General features: G+C 41.4%; 1 protein-coding gene across 2 annotated transcripts in view; it reads right to left on the bottom strand.

The window, feature by feature from the left end:
- The window catches only part of rap1gap2a (RAP1 GTPase activating protein 2a), a 90,192-nt gene that overhangs the window by 51,142 nt on the left and 14,264 nt on the right, over nucleotides 1-24,786 (bottom strand). The window contains exon 2 of one of the 2 annotated variants that reach the window (XM_030108043.1): nucleotides 24,392-24,427. The exons of the other annotated variant lie outside the window; for it this stretch is intronic. Coding sequence (XP_029963903.1) covers nucleotides 24,392-24,427 — 36 coding nt within the window. The remainder of the gene's footprint in view (nucleotides 1-24,391; nucleotides 24,428-24,786) is intronic. 2 annotated transcript variants of the gene reach the window in all.

The following is a 24,786-nucleotide window of genomic DNA, read 5'->3' as shown; positions in this document are numbered from 1 at the left end:
AGGAGAAGTTTTGTTAAATGTTAAACATGATATCATTTCCTGCCCAATCCGCACCATCATTGGACTTAGAAAGAAAGTAATAAAAGCATAAAAGTCACAGCTCAAAGGGTTATCTCACATCAGTTTGGAGTCTAAGTGTCTCCGTCTGTACCTGCCATTAAGTCCCACTTCATATCACTCCTTCTATTTAATCTCCTGCCTTTGCACAGTAATCCTTCCTGTGATTCACCCATTTTCAATGAACATATGTTTATGCAGACAGAAATAACTACAAGTGCAAAGCCACATATGCATCTACATCATTCGCAGCACAGTCCAAGGGAGACAAATGTGTCAACACATTCATTAAAGTATTTGTAATAAACAAATCCATCTATTACACAACCACTTCGTTTTTATAATCATACGGTTCTCCTTTTGGTATCACACACATGCAACTTCCCCACTCACTTCACTGCGGAGTCGGCCTCTTGAAATTGCTCATTTGACTAAAAATAGCAGCTCAAGTGTTGGGACTCATTATTATATACTAACAGCTACAAAAGGACACATTTACCAATGGGGGATGTTCAAAGGTCTTATGGTATAATTGCTATCAATCATAGAAGTCAACAAATATTATGAAAAGACATGTGACACATCCATTGATCAAGCTCAATTAAAGAGAAGAATACAGAAATAAAACGATTGAATCTTATGTAGCATCAAATAAAATAAAGATAGACTACACAAAGAAATGATTTACTTTAAATTTGATAGGGTACTATTTTAAATTAATTAAAAATATTGGATAATAGACCAAACAACATTACAGATATCAGAGTGACCTTTCAGAATAAGACAAGTACAACTGCATTCACACCTATAGACACTTGTTAGCTTTGCTGAGATTGAAACAAACCCTGGTGCAGTTCAAGCAGAGTTCAATTGACGTCTGAATGCAGCAGAAGTCAAGCTGAGGGCAGAGTGATGGATGACACCTCCTCCTTCCTCCTCGAGACCAATCACCACATGACGCACCCATCCATCCATCTTTCTTCCACAAAGCAAATATATATATACCTCTGTCAGGAAAACTGAGGACTATGAATTGACCTGAAGACTGTCCTGGTGACTGTGTTTGTTTGTTTTCAGTCTTTGCCGGATTAGCGACCGGGCGACGGCGCAACCTCTCCGTCCAGCAGAGCTCACTGTGATGGGCTGCAGCCCCAGGAGATGTGGCAGAGCGGAGTGCCACATGAATGAGGACAAATAAAAAAAGTTCAAATAAGACAGAAAATGTTTAGAGCAGGCATGCATAACAACTACTTGTTGGCTGACTGACAGATTAAGTTTTGTACAATTTATCGTAACCAAAATAAACCTCATTCATTCAATCAATCATTCAATCATTCATTCATTCATGGTCTCATTGTGTTTCGAGACAACAACAAAACAAGACATTTGTCTTTGAATGAGCAGCAGAACTGAGTATGTGGATTACACCGATGAAACATTAACCAAATATTCTCTGCCAGTGACAACAAGGTTTTCTGTGCAGTTGCTTGTGTTCTTGCTTTGAGGACCTGTGTGACCAGGTCAGTGACTAATACAAGGAGGAACCAGAGTGTTGAGCATTGAATTCATGATTGCCTAGGTTTTTCAGACATTAACCAAGACTTCAAGAAAAACTGTTTAGTAGTGGCAGAGACTATTTAGTTTATTGTTCATGCATGAAACCCACATGCACAGCTCTTCTACTAATCCCACAAATGCACGATACTCACAAATGTGCAAACATTTAACAGGAGAATAATAACGTTTTGCAAAGCTAGAATTTCTTGTCAAGAAGCACTGTTAAAGAAATGATCTAAAAATACAAATTTCCCGACTTTTACTTAGTTTAAAATGCAACCGGAGTAGTAATTGTTTTCATTCTGTGTGTCATGGTTTTTCTGTTTTGTGTTCAACAATTTTCTTGATTTTATGTTAAAACCAGATCTATAAGCTCTTTACTCAATTAGACAAAAGACATGAGAGAGAGCAAAGTTGCTTTTCAGTGTCACAGAAATCCCTTTCCCCCTCCCAGCCTTCCTCTGTCCGTTTCTTTTTAGTCTTGGGTTTCTGTTAATAAAATTTGAGTGTCTCTGGGTGGCGCTCTTATTTGTCTGCCAGCTGCAGGCTCTCATGCAAACGACCCATTTCCTCCGCAGGCAGTGCAAAATGAATCATCATCCGTGTGATAAAGTATTTTTCTGGACCTGCTTGACAGCTGTTTTTAAATGTAAGAGCTTCAGGAATCTCTGTTGCACCGTATCGGCCGCAGAGCAGCCAAACAAACGGCAGAGGGTGGCGGATTATTACTTTAAGATAAGTTTACCAGCGCATGCTGTCTTTCCTTCTCAGGAGAGCAGAGAAGAAGTGAGTTATGGCTGTGCGTGCGCTATCGGGATCGGGAAATTGTTCCTATATGAGTTATCTACACATAAAACAACAGGGTGACACCCACGCAGCAACGCAAACAGTCATGATCCCACATTCAGTGCTGTATATCAGGTTAAATGACATGAGAAACCCAGAGTTGAACAGGACACACAAATAAAAGTGGCAGCAAAATAAGATGGATGCATTTCGAAGCGGGAAACAAAACGTATTAAACACACAAAGGCTTGGAGCCGGTGTTAACAGCACTAGGGGATCATTTCAAGAATGTAAGCGGATTCCCACAAGTGACTAAAGCGCTTGAGTTAATTTAACGTTATTGTCTGCAGCAGAAAAACAGACCTGAGCTGGATTATGTTCAAATGTTAAGCTTTCCCACACAAAATCAGCATTTGCCTTTGAAGAAAAGAAGCTGAGAGTCTGGAATTCCCATCAACGATCATATTTCACTCCTGACTTTAATTTCCATGATTTTGTTGTGTTCTTCTAACAAAGGGCAACCTTAGAAGACCCCGCTATTAAAGAACTGGAATGGGAGGTTTGTCGCAGTTTAAATTTCCTAATGTTTTGTCTTAAACTTTTCCTTCTTGGGGTTTTATTAGGCTTTTATTTTTTTTCCTTCTATTTTCCCTTCCAGACCTAAAAGCATCCTTTGATCTGTGGTGTTAGTGGTTTAAACATCCTGTTCCATGAATTTATCATGTGGCAAGTAGTAGTAACAACACTGTGTGCATGACTGTCAGTTGAATTTGTGTGAAACGACACACTGATCGAACCTGCCATGTCAAATTCAATCAGACCTACAAGGTCGTATTTGTTCTTTCTCTGTCGAGGGTTCTCAGTGAAGAAGTGCTCTTCCTCTTAAAAGCAGGACAGTGACAGCTCTTAATCAGAGTCGTGGAGCAGAGGTCCACGTGTGTCCAGCACGTTTCCCATATCATCCAAGTGTTAATGATGCCAACGCCCCACAGCGTGATGCAGCTCCAAAATCATGACCAGCAATCTTTAGGACCTGTCAGAGTGCGATGATTGTATTCCAGCACAAGAACATCAATATATCAAACAACCACACAGTGCTGCATGGACACTGTGTTATTATGCAATGCTAGCATGTACAAGTGTGTTCACTGCTTTAAAAATAAAAACAATTACAATTACTTCACATACAGAGTCCGTCCATCCATCCTTTCACACAACCATCTCAAGTTAGAGTCCACAGAGCTGGAACCGATTTCATCTAACGCTGGAGATCACGAGCCTGCCGAGGTTTCAATACAAACACTTAATCTCTCTCTCATGCACATGCACACACACACAGGCACTAATTCACCTAACAAGTGTGTGTTTGTGTCATGTGTTTGAGTGTAGTATGAAGCCAGAGAGAAAAGCAAAAAGGATCTGGAAGAATATGCAAACTTTGCACATTAAAGGCCCTCATCAGAAATGCGTCTTTTCGCTGTGATGCGAGTAAGAAATGAAATGGTAATACGACATATTGGAGTATCTTTGCATTGTCTGTGAGTGTGTGTGGTTAGGGTGAGATTCATTAGCTTTGTGCTCACATGGGAAAAAACAAGGATTAAATCCACTTTAACACTCTGGGTTTGCGACTCATGTCTAGAAGTAAACAGGAGTCGACGATTTCTGTCTTTCTTTCTCAATTAACTTTGATGCTTCAGCTTTAAAAATGTCCACATTGTTCAGCGCCTGTCCATCGGCTACTTTCATGATATTCATTTCTTCAAAGGCCCCCGTTAAATAAATCGTCTCTGGTCGAGTTGAACGCTTGCTGTGGGCTGCCATCTTGAAATATTACATCATCGTGAGAGAAAGCGAATGAGCAGAATGACCGGGATAAAGTTAAGGCGGAACAGAAGGTTTACATGCTCAATTTACTTATAATCCCACTCAAGGATGATTAAACTTAATTCTGATTAAAGTAGTTAATGTGGAATTAGATGTTTACTTGGCTATTTTAAGGTGGAATTGACTTTCATTCGTAATGAAAGAGTCCCATGTCAACACACCCATCGTTTCATTCTTTGTGGTGATGGTCAGCGTGTCAAAGTGCTTCAGGGTGAGACTTGGAACGGGCGATGACCTGATTTTAATAGAAAAAGACAACACGGACTTGGAATAACAAAGATATTGTTGGTTTTTTTCAAAATTGCTCCCATCGTTTCAAAGTATTCACCAATGCGTTTGAGGCACAAAAGGAAAACAATTTTCCACACAACTGAAGTGCATTACCATGCACAAACGCATCTGTTACACCTGACATTCGACTCTTCAGATACTGTCCACGGTTAGTGTTAGTATTTGATGATCTGTGCTCACAAAACCTGACATTCATAATCAGCCTCATTTTTATATCCTAATGCATCAAGATAGCCGACTGTAAAACCACTCAGTCTTTCGTCTAATGGTCTTTACTCAGTGTTTTCTCTCTGGATCTTCATCCCAGTTTGCTCCTCTCATTAGTCTTAGCTGCTCTCCGTCTCTCTTATCTTCCTCCATTCTGTTGTGTCCTCTCTCCCCACGTCTCTCCGGATGATGTTGATACTCTGGCTCAGTTTGAGGGCGAACAGGATGAGCCTGCTGCCAGTGTTGAGTCAGTGAACTGCAGTTTAAAATATAATCACAGAGGGTAGACCTTGTGAGTTACTGGACGTGTCCAATGACTCAAGTCTCTGTCATATTTTCAGGATTGCTACATACAGCTTTACACCCTACGCCTCAGCCTTATTATTCTACACAACAACAAAGTATGACGGATGGCGAGTGTGTGTGTGTGTGTGTGTGTGTGTGTGTGTGTGTGTGTGTGCGTGTGTGCGTGTGTGCGCCTATACACGCAGGACACCGAGCCGGGGGCCTTGCTGAGTCGACCAAACAAGACACCATGTGTTTGTCAGGAGGCGACAGATGGAGGAGAGGGAGGAGAGAGGAGGAGGTGAGGGATAGAAAATGTGGTGTGTGACGGTCAATACACACACACACACGCGCACACAAAGACGCACAGCTTACCTTCAGGAGTGACAGACGAAACATCAGATCATTAAATCTCAGCGGCTGATGGCTGCTTCACAGAGAACAGATCTGTGGCTCATATGTGTGAGAGTGCAGGACAAAGTGATTCATGAAGCCCGTCGAAGCTCAAATCCATAACACACACATACCTAACGGCATTACACACAACTGCACCTATGATGGGGAACACAAATTGTGCCGGTATTACTTTGATCATTTCTTAAAATCTAAATCTCTAATTACAACATCCATGATGTGTTGTGTAACACTGAAAGCACCCACGCAATAAAAATGATGGAGCTGGGACATATCAACATTTCCTGGTTACCAGCTGTTGCCTCCAGCAGACAATAAACTAGACCAGCAATTATATCAGAAGAACAAATTAGTTGGCATCCAGACAAAAACTGGAGCATGAGTAACATTTCAAGCAGAATAGCAACAAGAGCGTGCGCTTCCTCCTCACGAAACACACAATCCACCACCACCCATACATTCAGGACACACAGAAAATCTACAACCTTCTGCTGTGGTGTCTCCACATCCAACATGGGTGTCTGGGGTGCTGGAGGAGATCCCGGCTGACTACAGGTAAAACAGCCTTCACAGGCCACATGTCCATCGCAGGGAAAACACATTCATTCACACATTCACGCCTCGGTTCAATTTTAGCGTTTCCATTTAAATTCTAAAACATATAATTGGATTGATTGGCACACAAAAGCCTCCCGAAGCATGGACTCCAGCCAGGTGTGAGTCGAGGATGCTAACCACAACACCAGCCGCTGCAGCAGTGTGATTTACCGTGGCTGCTTCAGTGTTAAACTTGTTTGGATGATTGCTGTTCTTATTGTCAACCTCTAAGTCTGCAGAGTGGTGCCGTGGTGTGTTTTTTTTAATATAAAATACCTGCTCGTCAACATTATCATCATTGTAGAATGTAATGAAAACCTTGTTGAGGCTTTTTTTCGGAAAGGGGGGGGGGGGGGGGGGGGGGGGGGGGGTTAATATGCATGCATCAACCACCAGGTGTTTAACACAGTGTAAAAGCTTCCACTTACTGACTGCCACACTGATTACAGCTGTTTCGGTGGGAAAAAGGCTGCAACAATGGTGATTTACATGAAATTGTTATTGCCAGAGCATAAGCACGGGTGCCGCAAATAGTATGACTCATTGATCTTGCAGAACTTAAGAATCACGTTTCTGTTATGGCAGCAACCATTTTCCATTTTATCTTCCAAGTGAGCATGGATGTGACTGGATTAGTGAGGCATTCATCACAGCAACCGTCTGTACAGTGTTTGTTCATCGTCAGCAGCAACGGGATCATCTGTGCAGCACGACTTTGTCAGAGGTTGCTTGTTAACATCAACTTATTCACCTGGAGTTGCGATGGCCTTCAGTGATAACGGCAGAGAACGAAGAGCGCACGCTGGAGAGAGGCGAAGCTGGCAGCATGGACGAGGCGTAATTCTTACATGCAAAGTCAAATAGGAGTCTCCTCCCCCGGGGCCCCAGCTATGGGGAATAAAAGCAGTAAAGTATAAAGGGGAATTCACAACAGAGCTCTCTCTGTGTGTGTGTGAAGAAGCAGCAGCAGCGAGACCAGTGAACGGGTCTGTGTGAATCAGAGCAGAACAAAGATGCAGAGGAGAACAAGAACACACAAACACAGGGAGGCACACGTACGCAGGTATGACAGCCCAGCCAGCTATTACAAACTGCTCTCTTGCCCTGTGAGCGTCCAAAGTGGTGTGTGATGAATGAGCCATCAGCGGGACTGTTTATGTCACACAGCCTATCTGGAGACAAGACACCAACAACCCAGCCAGGATGGACGATGGACACTGCATGCATTATCGGGCAGGAGAGACATGTGATGAGAATAATGATGTAGTTATGAGACTAATGTGGTTCTGTTATTCAAATGCAGAAGCAGGTTGGTGCCGAGGCAGATTTGATCAATTTATCAATTATTTCTGAGTTTTCACATGACTGAATATTTATTACTTAGCTTTTCACTGCATGTTTCACTGTGAAATCAGAATGTGAATTTATAGATAGACAGTGAGGTTAGTCCTCGTGAATCAGAGTGGAAATACAGTCCGTTTGAGTCCAGTCTGGAATCCCTCTGTGTGGAGTTCGCTTGTTCTTTGAGAGCCTTTCCCTGGAACTTCAATGATCTTCCAGAGTCCCTCCGAAAAACTCCATATGTCCTTGGGCTTCCTGCACCACTGATCCTTTGTGGGGTCACAGGGGCCAGACCCAAACCCAGCATGCTCAAGGGGAGGCAGGGTACTCTCTGTACAGGTCACCAGTGCAAACTCACCGGGCGGGAGGAAGTCCTCTCCACGTTATTGGAAGCTGTCAGCGCCACATGCCAGATATAGATTACGACTTGTTTCGCCAGGATCAAAAAGCTCAGGACGATAGATCCCTCCTCTTCCCCGACTGTCACGGACACGGCAAAATGTGCTAATGGTCCAGCATCATGAAATTCCCTGTGGTGGTTGACACTCAGGGTGTAAATCTGGGCTTTCATGTTTGTAGTGATGTAGAAGTGCTTTAGTTTCCTCTCGTCTTCCGAAGACGAGTGCTCCTTACGTTTTGTGAAAGGATGAATGGAACTGGCTGGAGGTGCATGTGTTTGTTAGGGAACCCTGAGATGGACGGGGGACCTCTCTGTACCTTTCCCGCCGGCCTTTCTCCGCCGTAGCAGATGAGGTTGAAAGATAGAAGAAAGATAATGTAGAGAAATATACTAGTTTCTATCAGGTTACTCCTGTTGCCTCAAGTATAAGATCTATTAGAAAATCTACTTTGAAGACTTCAAAATGTGTACTGACAGCTTTTGATCTGAATTTTTTTTGAACATTTTGAATGGCATAATCATAATTTTAATGGCATTTAGATTTATTTAGTTGTTCTTATACCTTTTAACTTATGTGTATATAAATAATCCTCTGTCAGTTTTTTAAGACGTCATACACATTGGATTCCCTGTGCAGAATATGTATTACAGACAGAAATGTCCCAAAGCTTTGCTCTGTTTACTCTTAATATAGTCTGTTTTTTGGTAATTCTATCTTAACAAGTATGAACCAGGACAAATATTTAATAATTACATGGCTGGGAACAGGACCTTTCTGGAAACAAACAAACATTGCAATAAAACCCAAAATGGATTTTTGTTATGTACTGCATAAAGTCACTTCTTCATTTTCTATGTTTAATCTTATTCTGGCTTGTAATGTTCAAGCAAATGTACTAAAACACCTCAAAAAATATATTTATTTTTTGAAAGCAGAGGACTGGCTTAAAAAAAAGATGATTTCAAAGGAAAAAATGGAACACTAAACAAAGTAGGTAAGAAGAAAACTAAATAAAGGAAAAGAGAGGAGCTGAGAATGAGGAAGGAAATTGGAGACATGCTGCCGACAAGAAGAAAACAAACACGAAATGAAGAGAAAATGCAAGTTAGAAAGAGCTGCCATAAGCTGGAGGACAGAAATGAGCTCTGAGTGAGAGAGAGCCGTGATGAATAGGAGATATATCCGCTCCTTTTGTGAGCGCTGATTATAGTGTCAAATCACAGACAGTCCTTTGTTAATCACCAAGCACGCGGGCCTCGACTATCTCTCCGCTCACTGCTGTCATTTTACCCACGACAGAAATGTCAGACAATTATTTTCACACACTCCGGCGTATTTTCAGCGCGATTGTTTATCTCTGCTTATAATGTGTGGGCAAATTGGCTCGGGGAGATGTTTTGTCTTTCTTATTCTGGCGTACGTACACTGAACGTTTCCACAGGTTTTGCAATTTTTTTTTTTGTCACTAATTGCCGAAATGCCGGCAAATGAGTTTCTGACAGGCGTGGAAACGCGAGCAGACAAATGAAGCTTTACTCGCCTGCTGTTCAAAACAATTTCGGAAATGCAACATCTTATGACACAACGGAAAGCTGCACTCTTTGCTCAGCGTTTTAATTACGCTCCATTATTTTCTTTCCAGCCTCTCAATCTCTCAGCCACTTTTTTTTTTTTTTTTTTCTGGGAAATTTCTGTTTCCTCTGCAACTGCATTTCCGAGGTAAATCAATTCCCTCCTCTTCCTGCTTGCTTGGTTGACAAGGATGTCAACTGACTGCTGGTCGCTTCACAGTTGTAAGGAAATACATCAGTGACAGCGAGAGGAATAAAGAAGAGAGACACTTCATGCAGAAAGAAAAGCTCATGTTAACACACAACACAGCCATAATGAGCGACTCCGTCTGGTGCAGCTTTTGGCACCTGCACTGTACATTAACACGACGATAACCTTTGACATCAACCGTCAGTTAACATGCAGGAGAGACTGAAGAGAGGTGCATTAATCTGGACATTTCTACCAGTATGTCTGACTGAAATTCATGAAATTCAAGGTTAACTCTTCACTGGGTGAGTCATCATACTGCCGACTGTGCATCTCTTTGTTTCCTGTTCAGTTAACAATGAAATACAAGAAAATAATTAGGAAAAATTAGAGAATACTGGAGGAGGCTGATTATTACAAAAAAGCATTCCCATTTAGTGCATCTAAATCATGAATTTATCCCAAAAATGTAAAAAAAAAAACTAAAGAATTTTTTTCCCAACATAAATCCAATAAAATTCCCTTGAAAATAAAAACAGGGCATGTGTGTTATGCTTTATTGTCTTGATTGTGAAAAATTATTATAATAATTGTGATTATAGTTATAATCATCAGCATCAGGGTTGCCTCTAACGCTGAGACGAACAGTAACTGAGAATGTTCCAGGGTTAATCTTTGACAAACTACAACATTCACTTCAGGTCTTTTTTATCTTTAGGGCTGGAATCAATCAGTACATAAACCAAAGCAATCCAAAAGGTTATCTTTTATAGACGACATGGGACGACGGCATGACAGTCTGGGATTGGTTCACAAAAGATATCGCCATCTCTTTTTATAGATGCCAATGTAATTAAATGTCTGTCACTGGTTTCCATGTAACCATTGGCAGATGAGAGGAAGAGGGCTGTAGGATCCACCTCCACATCAACAGATCAGTGAGATTCTCAGTGCCTGTCGGGTTCTGGGGCTGTTTCTGCTCATTGTGCACTAAAGGGTGCGCTCGGCCTTCTTGTGCTTAATTCTTACAATGATTTCCAAGACAACTGATTTTATTTTAATCAAAGAAAAGTGTAAAGACAGATCGTGTGTCTGTCTTTGTTTTGTTTGTGTTTCTTCTTCTTTTATATGGACCTTGAGTCTGTTAAATAAATAAATGAAAATGAATGAAAGAAAATGTGATATTTTCATTAATCCCCTGATAATTATTATTTCTTTCTGAAGCACGTTTTCTCAAACAGACATTTGATAATACCCGTTGAAGGTCCGTCAAGGTTCTTCTGACGAGACAAAAACACACAAAGCATTCAAGAGATAAAACTCCCATCAGTATCACTGCAAATGTACAAAGCAATGATAGTACATGTGACATGTGTAGAACTTGTGTCAAACATGAATATGTTCATTATGTCAAGCATCCCACACTGTATCTGTCACTTTCTGAAGTTGATGTGGACCTCGCTGCATGTTCAGATTTCCATCTATTGTCACAAGTAATTTGATTTTGTGGCGACCTTGGGAAAATTGCCCAGATCTATCAAAGCAAGCCATTACCATTTGAGCTCTTAGTGACGGCGTCGGGGCCAAACAGGCAAGGACAGGCTGAGGCTGTATCTGCAGGTTGCTCGTATGGAGATGAATTATTCGTTTGAGAGAAAATTGGGTTTGAGTTCAGCTCTGCCAGAGCGAGACAGGGTCTTGTTCCCTCTGCAAGAGTGAAGTGTGTGTGTGTGTGTGTGTGTGTGTGTGTGTGTGTGTGTGTGTGTGTGTGTGTGTGTGTGTGTATGGGGCTAAAACCACGGAGCCGAGCAGGAACCAAACGCAGTTTTGCTATACATTTTTAGGTTCACTTATGATTAGGAGGAAAGATCCAGTGAGTAAATAGCAAAACTACTTCCAGTACTGAGGCTCAGATGAGGAGATGATGTGAAAAAGGGGGAGGGAAAAAAAAGACAATCAGAAACTCTAAATGGTTTCTGAATTGACTGGATGGACCTGAAGCATCAGCAGCCAAGTGCTGGACCATCTGTGGACAGCTTTTATGTGGATGCTGGTTGATGACCTGGCTGGGCTGCAGAGGAAGCGGTGACACATGCCCCCCCTTTCCAAAGCACACTTTCATCCGGAGAGGTCACACTTTACAAGTCAGAGAGTGGAGGTGGAAAAAAATATCTTTCATAACTCTCTGCTCACCCCCGTCTCGCCCTCCTCTGCCATTTTCATCTGCCCCTCGCTATCAACAGCTAATTTTTCTCAAGGGAACAGCCTTGTTTTTCTCTCCCATTCATCATTTTTGGACTTCCATTTCTCATTTATAAATTTAAGAGCATTCTGCAGTGTGTGTGCACAGCAGAGGCATAAAGGATAAAAAAAAACATTCAATCAGGAAGGGATCTCTGTCCGCTGCTCTGTTGTTGTCACCTCTGCTCTCCTCTTCCGCCCTTGATCCCTTTTTTTCACCGCTCCAGACCACGCACAGGCTACTTTCATCTTTTTCCACTCTTTCTACTCTTTCTTTCTCTAGCGCTGCTTCTTTCCTTCAGATGCCGAGGAGATGGGCTGCAATTTGCCACAAGCTTATGTCAAGTGTTTCTGTACAAATCAGCCACAGAAGCAGCCTCACGGCACGGTTCGAAACATCGATGGCAACACTGCCAGGACGAGTTTTGGCAAGCATTTCCAGCAACATGGAGAGGAGAGAATACGTGCAGCTTCCACAAAGACATCACTTTGTTTTTTGGTTGTTTTGTTTTTTCAGAATAATCTGAGTGATCTTTCAGCACACACAGAGAGCCTCCCAGAAAAAATAACGAGTTTACCTGTTTCGCTTAAGTGGTCCGTGGACTGTAATACTGCAGTGTTAATATTCACATGACACGTAAATGCCTGACATGTTTGAGGACAGCACCTTGTACTACCTAAAGACGCACATTAACCTCAAGAAAGCAACACAAAAGCAGTTTAAGGGCTCTATTTCAACAGCGTAGCGCAGGGCGCTGAAGGGTGGCCGCAGGCCCCTCAGTGGTAATTTCAACAGGTGCAACACATGCAAAACCAAAACTGGTATCTTTATTGATCGATTGACTCTGATTGCATCAAGGTAGGTGGGGCTGCACACCAGGCGGAGGTTACAATCTTGAATGTTTTCATACGGTATCACTGCCTTCATAATATAAAAAATATTCTTGCAAACACTTTTTAAATTTGTGTGATCATGGTGCTGATAGTTTAATAGAAAAAGACAAATGATTCCATGAGTTTAAGAGACTATTTTTGGTTGATAATGCATATCAGTTTTGATAATGAATACAGAAAAAAACTAATTATTCCAGTTTTAATAGGAGATTTATGTGTGAAATTTTGAAAGATTGAATGAACACATTAAAAAAGAAAATCAATAGCATTAAACGTTTTTAAAGTGTGTTTTAAAAGATTTGTCAAACTGACAGTTCTTGTCTATCCAGATTAAATGAGAATAATAAAATTCTGCTTCATTGTGACTCAATATAAAGATCATGAGAAGACTGAACTCAGCTATAAATGCACTTGAAATCATTCTGGGAGACGTGTGATTGCCACAGATTTCTTTTTTAAGTCCATTTCTTTGCGTCTTTGCCAACAAGCATACATACAGTATCTCTTAAGGCAGAAGCATATTCTCCAGCACTGACACTGACGTAACGACGAGGTGAGTTTGGACGCTTGCAGAATCAATCTCTGTATATCTTTATCCTCAAAGGGAGCCAACGAGAGAAGAGAGAAGAAATCCACAGCACAAGAACAGGTACATCCTCTGATCCTCTCACCTCCAATGCGTCTCGACTCCTACGAGTGTAGTGGCGAATAACGAGTGTGTGAGTGGGCATCTGAGTGTGTGTGCGCGTGCGTTCGCCATTCTCTCCAGCCTGTCGCTCAGGGAGCTCTCCTCCTCCAAATAGGTGAGGGTCTGTTTTATGAGCCCTTAACAGCCAGCACTCAGGCCAGATGGTGCGCTTATCAGCTGCTCTGTGCGTCTGAGTGTGCCAGTGTTTGTGTGTGTAGCATCAGGAAAAAAGGCAAGAAGTAAATATTTGTCAAAAGCAAAGAGGCAGCTGGTTGTCTGGGGGACTTCAGAGTAACAAGACTGTCACTTTAACAAGCAGAACACACATGGCGGTGACACTGGTGGCAATAGACTGAAAGAGAGAAAAGCAACAATGATGTTTTCTACTTACTTTTGTTGTGCGCCTCTGGCACTGATTAATAGTTAAGCTTTAAATGAAGCAGTTGCTTGTCACGGTCACTGCCGGTAATTTAAAATGGGAAAGTTGAAAAGCACACAAATGCACAATATGTGACATTTTTCCTCACTGTTTTAATATTTCAAGTGAAAATGCATCATTTTAATTTGGACAAATATCATGTTTAAGCGGCATCATGTTGAAAGTGACACATGGAAATGGCACAAATGCTGAAAACGATGCAGTTAGCATGCCAAGCCACCAGTTGGTGCTGTTGTTTGTGTAATTGAACTACACATAGGCTTCTAGAGAACACTACATAATCAACATTAGCAAAAACAAGTACACAGACGTGTCACCAAAAAAGTCTACATTAAAGTAGAAAATCGAGAGTTCAGACTGTTTGAGAAACTTGACAGAGGCTGGAAAAAAATAATGAAGAAAACAGATTAACGAAATCTCAGACGTTCCTGGTTGATGATTGTTGACAGAACAGTTATATCTGAACATGGAAAAAATTTAATACATCAGATTTTTTTCCTCTTCATGACACACTTTTGTTGTTTAAACTCAGGTGCAATTTGTTATCTGGAATATCTGAAAATCCAAAATCACGATGAATTCAAAATGCAACCATCAAAAGCTTGCATAGTATTTTAAATTAAATGTACTTTTTTTTATACCTTTCACATTAAAGCCTCCAAGTCCTTTTGTTCACAGCCAACATGCCACTGTCTGACTGCAACGGCTTGTGACTGGTTGATGACAAGAAAAAAAAAAGGGGGGGGGGGACATTTTTTCCATCATCAATTTCTACTTGGAATCACACTGAATTGGGGCAAAAGCTTCTGGAAGATGTTTGAACTGACTACAGACTAATTTCTTATCCTTTGCACTTTATTATTTGTGTAAACTAACTGGAAGAAACAGGAAATGGGTTCAAGACATGCAGTGACTTGGGAACTTTTTTTATATATATAAAGAGATAAAGGATTTAACAAAATGTTTAAACAAAACTCAAGTAATGACTTACTGATGCCCTCAAATGAGTCCTGGAATTGTTCCAAGATATTTTAGAAACTCTTATTCCAATTCTGCAACAGCTAATCGCAGCCCAGTGAAAAATTGGTTTTCGGACTCTTGCTGGATCTTCATCACGGTAAACATTTGAAAAATAAATAGGCTACCATAAAAGACTCAAAGCCAATAAATATTTCAATGCACGGTGTGTTCATCTCCACATATCAATTTATTTTGCCAATTAGATGGAGCCCTGCAGTCCTAGATTGTGTTGACAACCGGTTATATTTCATTTCATTATTTCAGCATCAAACCTTGTGCCAACAGGCCAGAAGTCAGAAGCACAAAAGCACAATAATAAAAGAGGAAATGGCCAAACGCAAGGTCAATAAACCACCCTACTCCTGAAACACTGCTGGTGAGAACTGCAATCATTAATCAAAAAAAATGTAATTTACATTAAATATCTTGCAGCACAATTTAGAACGGTCGCTACACTTCAAGATGGTTCTTGATCTGAATCTGCTGGCAAACTGTGAAGAAAATTTTTCAGTGGTAAAAATGTCCTGGGTTGTGTGTCTGCATTGGGCGTGTCCTTTTGTGCAATAAACTGGAGACCTGTCAATATTTCATCCCTTCCTTTCATCCTGGCTGGGATAATCTGCAAACATTTGCAAACCCAGGCAGTCTACATATCATGTAGCAGGATAGGACGGATGTAATTGTATAAATATAAGGTTAGGGACACTGATGTTAGCTTCGGATAACCGACTGTTTTGACATCGTTGCTCAAATAACATGAACCCGAACAAGTAGACACTTGCTTCCTCCCACATACCAGACATTCGCATAAGGAGAACTGGTCATTGTCTGTCAGTGTGTGAATGCATGTCTGTGTTTACCTTGTGATGGACCAGCAACCTGTGTCCAGGTTTAACCTGCCTTTTGGCAGCTATAAGCTCATGTTGGCTTCAGCCTCTCAAGACTTCAAGACACATAGTATATATATAATAGCATATTATTCTATGCTATTAATTTTATTGTATAATTAAAACCTTTTGAGATCATTTAAAAAACAAAAAAAAGCAGAAAAGTATGAAAATGAACGAAATCAAGTCAAAATTTTCAGATATAATATACCTATACTTTATGTGAGTTGTAAAGTCAATTGATTTAAAAATTCATTTATATTATAAATTATAATGATACTGACAATAAAAAGGATTTATGACTTTATCCAGCTCACAGGTTGTTGTCCTCCAAAACATTAAAATATTCTATGAATTTAGCAATCACATGGACTCTAATCCCAACTACGCTTCTTTATTTTCCTAACATATTCAGCATAATGTAAGATTCAAGACAAACTGTTGCTAAAATTGAACAGCGAGTGTGACTGTATTGTGTTGTTCATCCTCGTTACACACAGTCCTCTACTGGCTTTAAGTACAAAATGAAAGTTTTAACAACCTTGCTACTGCTGGGTTGAATGTGTCATTAAAGAGTTTTCCACGAATGAAAAGACAAGAATTTTTACTTTTATTGACAGAATGTCGGTATTTTCAATCAACAGTTTAAAGACTGTGCAGAGAGTTTGAGAGGTCTTTTGCCTTTGAGTGCCAGTTTTGAGAATTTTTTTTGGTGGAGTTAATAGAAACTCAGAGAACCGCTGACTGCTGAAATGCATTAGCGGCCTGTTTATTCACCACTCACCGCTGGCTGGGCTAAGACAATCTGCAAACACGATGGTGTAAGAGGAGATTGATGTTTAGCTGCTTTTTGGTTAAATCACCAATCATCTCCTCCCAAGATGATGAGATCCTTTATCCCTAATCCGCCTACTGAGTGTCTTCCCGGAGTGCAGCTGAAACCACTCTATATACCGGTTCATACCTGGATTTCTTTTGGTCCTTTCAACAAAACAATCAAAATCAACTTGTCTTCAAGTAAAAACGGCAAAACTGTGAGCGAAGAAAACTCATGTTGTGTCATCCCCCTTGCATCGTGTCTTCGATGGACAAACACACTTGATCCACAGCGTGAAACATTGTAGGGGCGTTTTCAGCAGCCACCGGCTGCGCCAGTCAGACCTCCCAGCGCCAATGTTTTGATACACTGGCAGCGAAGTCTGTCCACAAGGCGAGACAAGTCACCATGGTAATGAACCGTAGTGGACCATCCCTGAGGTGATCATCGGTTCCTGCTGCCATGGCAACAGCCGTAGCTCCCTATAGGCTGTTGCATAGCGTGCAGCTGAAAAATATACAGTGATCCAGTCTTTCGGCGGCAAACCTGTAGACAGGTCGATAGGATTCATTTTATCAGTCCTCCAAGTGTTTCTTGGGAGAACAAAGCTATGAATGAAAATGCTTGGAGAAGAAAATGTATCAAAATAAGAGTACCACTGCAACTGCTTATATTTCTTCAATTGATTTATCTAGATGGTGTTTCTTGGAGTAAAAACTGCTTTGACACAGGAATGCCAGTGATGGTGTTCTCTCTGTCTCAGCTTCAACAGGTCGACATGTAACAGGTGGAACTGCAGTCAACATGGATTTACCAAGGCCGAGCAGAGAGAAATTGCTCCATCTAGTGAACATATTACTACAATTCAGCTGCCTGGATTGCAATGCACTAATCTACCCTCCACCTCTCAACCCACTAGTATAAGACAAACATGTGAAGACGGCTCCCTCTTGTGGATAAAAACAGATTTTTTTATTGATGTAGTCCTCGAACACTACAATTGTTAACGGTCACACCCATCAAAGCAAGACTTTTAAGATCTACTCACATTCAAAAACTGACAAGAGGAAAGTTATTGTCAGTGCATTATAATCAGCAGTAATGTGACAGCTAAATACTAATAATTTCACCTGAAAAATACATCTTTTTTTTTTTTTTTTTTAATCTCCCTTGTTGCTCCTTCACCTCAGAAATGAACCATATAAAATAATACCCCAACTGGACCTACCTCAGCTCTGCTTGTTTATGCTCATAAACTCTAATATTTTACTTCCTTTCTAACTCTAATTGAATTTAATAGTATTGTACTCTCTTGCTTTTTGGCTTGAACTGAGATCAACAGATCAACAGAAAAACAGCTTCTCCACTGTGCTGTTGTTTCTCTGGAATCGGAGGTGTGACAGGAGGGGAAGTGCTACATCCTCAACCCTGCGCTCTCGAGGATGGGTGGAGTCCTACCACTTCCCACATCGCAAATACATCTGCCACCCTGCGGTCTGGGTTTCTGTCAAGTTTCTCACAGTCTCAGAGGCAGAAAGAAACAAATACACCGGCCAGGCCACCACTGTGGAAGCGCATGCGTGTGTGAATGTGTGAGTGTGGTTATTTCAAACCTGGTGCCCACGCTAACCCCGGTCCAGAGTCACATTCACCCTGGGTGACTGTATTTTAGAGACAGAACTGCTCTCCTCTTATCACTGATCCTCAGTGTGGGCTTATATTGGGTTGGGTAACAGACTGTAACTGTGTACACTACATCAACAAGCACTTCCAATAAGCAAAACACAATAAAGCTGACGGCTCATTAAGATGGCACACAGCCTCCCGGTGACTAATCACTGCTGCTCGTCCTCATGCTGCAGAACAAAGCCCCGAGCGCTAATAAGCCATCACCGAAGGTAAATATGATACCAGCAGAGATTCAATCTCCTGTTTGTTCGGTGGCCACAACTCACTGCAATATAGAAGAAGCACCGGGAGATAGAGTAAATGCCAGGCTACAGAAATAGCAGCAGCCCATTCGCTCTTTTCCATGATGCTGGGAGACAGATAACATTTACACCTGGTCCCACAAAAAAAAAGGCTAGACCACAATAAATGGAGGCTGTGTTTTTACTTTAAGAAGGTACCCCCCATTTAACACAGCTGTTTTTTTTAAGCTGTCCATTTTCTTTGCCAGAGCAACACCCAGCCTTAATTCACACATTCACTGATTCACACATATAATTCATATCACATCTCAACCATATGCGGTGAAATGAAACAACTGTGAAACCTGTTGCATATCACACTATTCTGTTATATTGCATAGTTTTGTTTTTGTTTGTTTGTTATATTGCACTATTCTTGTTACATTTTTGTTCTCTTGCTCTATCAGAGGAGCAGCTCTCCAGTTTTTTTTTATACATTTCATAATAGTAATAAAGGGCATTCTATTCTAATCTACTCTAATAAATGTGATACTGGCTGGAGAAAAAAACTTACCTTCCCCGAGGCTTTTATGATTATAAGTTGGATATATAAAATAAAACATAATCAAATAGTTTCTAGAATCTAGACACAATGGAAAAGACTGAACTGTTTTGGCAAGGTTGGACCGGGGGTCCAAAGCCTTTTAAATATTTATAAATCTTTGGGGTTGGGGGGCTATAAATGTCCTTCCCTGCGCTTAGATTGAACTTGAATGAAGCCGCTCACTCTCAGCTCCATCTGAAGAGAAGAGAGTTCAGGTGGGAAGGACAGAAAAAAGAGGGGGAGGAAATTCAAAATGACAAGTATCAATGTCTAATTAGCAGCAGCTGGCTGCAGACTCTCTGGCACAGACGCACGCATGAATGTTAAACAACATTAGGACAGAGGAGCCAAGCAGACAGCTGGTCCGCCTGAAAATCCAGCAGGTAAAACAAACTGCGGCCGAGCCCGGGAGACAGACAGACACATCATTTGTTTTGTCGCATTACAATGTTGAAACCTGAAGGAAAATAGATGCAAAGACCAACAAAACAAGCTGGTCTCTCAGTAACACGAATGTCCACGCTACAACAGAGACATCAGAAGGCTTTCCTTCAGACTGATGCCACTACATCCACGCCACAATGGCCGGAGCGACTCACGTCCTGTCACTCTTCTGTTACACGCTGCTGGAACTATTCCCATTGATCTGAACGGAACGCAATCAATGTGACTTTTTTGGCCACCATAATGATTGATTCCTTTCCATGCCCTGCTGGGATGCAACAGAGCTGTCCTGTAATATCCTGTAAGATCAGAGACACTACCATGCTGAAAAAAAAAAAAAATCTCATTATTTTTTGAACACTTGAACTCTAACAAGACCTTCACTAAAATTTCTCATGATGCATCAAGCAGGAACTGATAAAACAAGAAAAGCGATGACATTTTGATATTGCAACACACATGAGTAGCAGACAGTCGTTACTCACCACAGTTTGCGCGGCATGGTTACACAGTATTGAGAAAATGATCAGGTGCAATGTTGCCCCTTCCTGTACTCGCTCTCTCCCTCTCTCTCTCTCTCTCTGTCCTCTATTGTCCCTTTTTGTCCACTTGTAATATTCACCCAACCCTCGCCATCACTTCAAGACTAAACAGATGCATGTGTTTGCTCAGACACACACACACACACACACACACACACACATACGCGCACGCGTACATGCACCGGCTATAATGACACACAAGTTTGATTATGCAGTTATTAATGAGGCGCTGAGTGCACAGCAAAGGTGGAAAGATCCCTTTGTAGTAGCCACGAGCAGAGGAGAAGCAGAGAGACGCCGGGGATGAATGATGGAGGAGACCGGGACAGAGAGAGGGGGGAGGACGAGGGGAATGAAAAGCACACTGTGAACCGAGGGTAGGCAGGACAGAAAAAGGAGGAGATAATACTAACCTGGACCAAAAAGAAGAAGAAAAAAAAAAAAACCTCACACCTGCTGCCCCTGCAGCTGCAAACTTTGAAGTGAGCAATTCATCTGATGTTTTTGTGCTTGTGGTCATACTCTACACCCCTGTTTTAACTCCCTTCTCTCATTTTGGATTTATTTCTACCATCTGTTCAGAGGCTGAAAAACGACCAAGTCAACAGTGCACCCCAAAAGTCATAAATTAACACGATGACAAGCTGTGAGTTCACAACAGAGGCTGCAGCACATGTAGAGCTGAAAAAGAAATATGTCATACATTCTTTTTTGGGTTCTTTTATTTCTCCTAACATACGATCTGAAAATGACAGAGTCAGCCAACACATCATGAAGGGTAATGACGGGGTGATCTCTTTGTCGGTGCATTTCTTAGAGGGTGGAGGATATATCGGACATTTTGTCAAGTTGAAAAATGGGCCATCGTGGAGGTTTGAGTGGATCTGAGCAAATATCACAAGGGACAAATTGGGACGGCGAGCGTATTGGACCATGGCGTATTCAAAGTGCAGCTGCTGCAGGGTGTTCTGCGGTGGGCCGGCTAAACGAAAAGCAGTGAACTATCGACAGGGTCAGGGGTGACCAAGGCTCATTGATGCACGAAGGAGGGGAAGACTGGCGCCTGCGGTCTGATCCAAAACACCAGCGACTGCATCTGAGACTGCCTCACGCTGGTTCTGACTGAAATGTGTCAAAATACAGAGTGCATACATGTTTTTTATTTCTAAGAAATGCTACAAGAGAACTCGTCACATTTGGAGAAAAAAATGTTTATTTACTCAAACATAAGGAAATATTGTGTTGTTTTTTTAACCCTGCAGTCTGTTTTCTTGCACTTTTGTTTCATACACCCACGATGCATCTAACACACAGTACATCTAACACCTCTGGATCAAAGAACCAAACACACGCTCGTGTTCAGAAGCCGGTAGAATTCAGCATCCAGCAGCAGCTCCAGCAGGAGTCACGACTCTCTCATTCATATTCAGAGCCGCTCCAGAGCAGACAGTCTAATGACACCTGGCTACACGGGGACCAAGGGAGACAGAGAGAGAGAGAGCGTGTGCGTGCCCGTGTGTGCATGTGCGTGTGTCAGAACACCACAAGCACACTGACCTGGTGTCATTTTTCATACACAAAGGAAAACAGCTGACTTACAAATCTACCTTGTTTGAACTTTTACCACTACAGCATTTTGACCAGTTCGACTTTGACCTGTGACCTTTCCCAATATAAACTTCAGCGGGGAAGCTCTTATGTAAACTATATTTATGGGCACCGTGATCGCACCACCTGTAATGAAGGTCCTTTGAGTCTAATTTACACATTAATGTCTGCTCTGAATGGTTTCTAACCTGCTGAAAGGTAATCATCCGTTCTCATCAGTCTCAGTCCACCTTTATCTCACAGTTGACTCAATACATTTCAATAGAAGATGAAAATATATAGGCACTGACAGGAAGCACTGAAGCTTACTACAGCCCACTTTGTTCCTATGCTGTCAATAATACACATACACATGGTAACTAGCTGGACTGAGGCACCAGATTCACTTTTGTCTCCTCTCTCCACATCATGTCTGTTATAATTATTACCGCCAGAGAGCAATTTTGCATTTGATGTCAAATAGGTGGACTTATTCCCTTCCACACTCATATCTATGACTGATGATAATGAAACAACATCCTGCAGCTGTCGACCTAACTTAGTGGACTGCACAGGGGTTTGGCGGAAAGAATATTACTGGTCTGAGTGAAGCTTGGATGCCTCCCTGTGTGGAGGGTCTAGTTTCTCCCTGTACTCTGTTTTCCTTCCTCCAGTCCAAAAAAACACCTCTGAGTCTAACTGAAAATTGTGCTTAGCCTGAAATGAACCAGTATGGACCCTGCCCTCAGCCAGTGATGAGTTCATTTTTATTTCTCATTATTGTGTATTTGCACATGGCTCATAGTTGATATCGTGCTGTCCCAGAGTCTGCCTCCAGATTAGTAATCCAGATCCAAGTAACGCCTGCTTTTTTCAAAACTCAGACCTGTCAACTAATGTTGGCCAGTCTTGTTCCTCGGGGGGGAGGGGGGGGGGGTCCCCAATTTAATGTATCATCAGGAATCTAGAAAGTAAACTAAAGACTAACTTTTTCATTACCAGTAACCTCTACATGATCACCTCTGTACAGTAAATCTCCTCAGCAAACCGTTTGGAAACAAGATTTACAGAGGGTACAAGGTCAAAATGATGGAGCAGCTGTAGAGGAATGGAGACAGCAGGAGAGCAATAAAAGAAAGGTTAAACAGACTCTAAATGTCAGTCTGACTGACTAACATGTGATGGAAACAAAATGTGCTTGAACGGAGAGGATTTCTGAGATAAAGACACATACACACCCTTCACCTCTTATCTCTCCAGCGGCCTTCCAGAGAAGAAACTCAGACACGATGTGAGCAGGTTGTGTCTGAAATCACATCAGTCCTCAAGCAAATGCATTGAATTAAAACTAGCGTGAATTATATAACATGCTTTTTTTTCCCTCAACTTGCAGCATCCATCAGCAAATCGAAGTGATCATCTCTTCACATCAGCGCCATCGCTTTGTTTTTATTTATTTTGACAAAGAGAAATAGACATCAAAATAGCTATTCTGTCATCACGCCATCTGGGACTGAAGAATGTCATCTGCCGAAGCGACTGTGATGGATCGCTGTTAGGAGAAAATCTAACCAGATGTCCTCCAGCTAAAGGAAAAAAACCCAAACCGTCCTGCAGCTACTGTGAATTAGTTTAGTCATCTTGTTTTGCAGTTTTTCGAGTTTGAATCAGACTTTATCGGAGCCTGTGGGTTATGTTGACCTGCCCTGTGTGACCGAGGCACAACAACCAGAAGACAGTGTATCACTCTTCAGGTTCAAACTTTTTGTTCAAGTAGAAGTTTTACTCAGAGTTTCTGCTTCAGTCCAGGAGAAAAGACAATGAAATTTTAGATTCCTTAACCAGAACAAAAACTAACGTAACTATTCAACTGCATCAGTATTTCATAATAACAAAAAAAACAAGCGTGACAAGTTTTCTTCTGTTGCAATATGAAATTAACTCTAAATGTATATAAGAATATTGTTTTTTAAGCAACAAACGATTCATAAAAAGTGATCTGCATTCACAGCTTCAGCATCACTCAGTGCAGTAAAGCCAAACTTTGTGCAGAAAGTCTTGACATGATTTCGCACTTTACAGTCATGTAACGATGCGCTCAAGCCATTTGACAGGATATTGGGGGGAAAAAACCGGGTGATAACCTGCCAACAGACTCCAGACAGATGTGAAAAAGATGCAGCTTCAAAGCCGATGAAGAAAGGAGTGAATTCAGGTGAATTTCTCACTTGAAGAAGATTTGTTTCTGGTTCCGTCAGCATGGGTGGTGTGTATCGATCGCCTGGATGTTGTTTTTTAAGTAAAATGTCCGACGCTCTGAAGAGAATCGACTGCTGAGGTTTTATTCAAAATGAATCAGGGAGATGGAAAATAAGAGGGGGAAAGGCTTTGAAATGATAATAATCATTCTGGGAACGTACAGGGACGTGCAACTCTTCACACTTTAAAGAGCCATTCCTGCCCCCCGCAACAACCAACCAAAGCTCGTGTGGACCCGAACTAGACAGCACAGAAAACTATCTATCATTTTGAAAAATCTATTTACCTTGAAACCTTTTTCTTTTTCTGACGGCTCAGACAACAACATTAATAAATAAACGCACAGTTTGTGCTACAGAGAGACAAGAAATCCAGAGTTGCTGACGCACACAAAACCTTTTTACTCAGTTTCCTCTGGGCAGAACGAGGATATCAATTCTTAAAGCAATAAGACGGGTTTTAAAGTGTTACTTACCGGGCTTTCAGCGAGGACAAAGTCGACTTGTCAATCCTGGAAATGAACACACACAAAGACAAAGACACAAACACACATTATTGATTATGTCTCAGGTAAAATTTCTCAAAGCATCAATTATATTCTTCTCTGTGAGCACTCTAATTCAGCAGGAATGAGGACATAATTGTGCAGATCAATAGAGTGACGAGAGAGATTTACGACTTAATCTGCACAGGATCCCAGAGGTAATTCAGAATGAACTAAACATGTAAGCATGTTTCTAATCTACTTCAGTTGATACAAACATATCATTAGGTTATATATTACACGAAACACAGGAAAAAAAAACTGAATGAATTACGAATCCTGTTGGGAGTCAAACTCATGGGTCATGAAGATCAGAGGTCATTTGG

Source organism: Salarias fasciatus, chromosome 14, assembly GCF_902148845.1.
Source record: "Salarias fasciatus chromosome 14, fSalaFa1.1, whole genome shotgun sequence".
Lineage (NCBI taxonomy): Eukaryota > Metazoa > Chordata > Actinopteri > Blenniiformes > Blenniidae > Salarias > Salarias fasciatus.
This window is presented reverse-complemented; position numbering and strand designations above follow the sequence as displayed.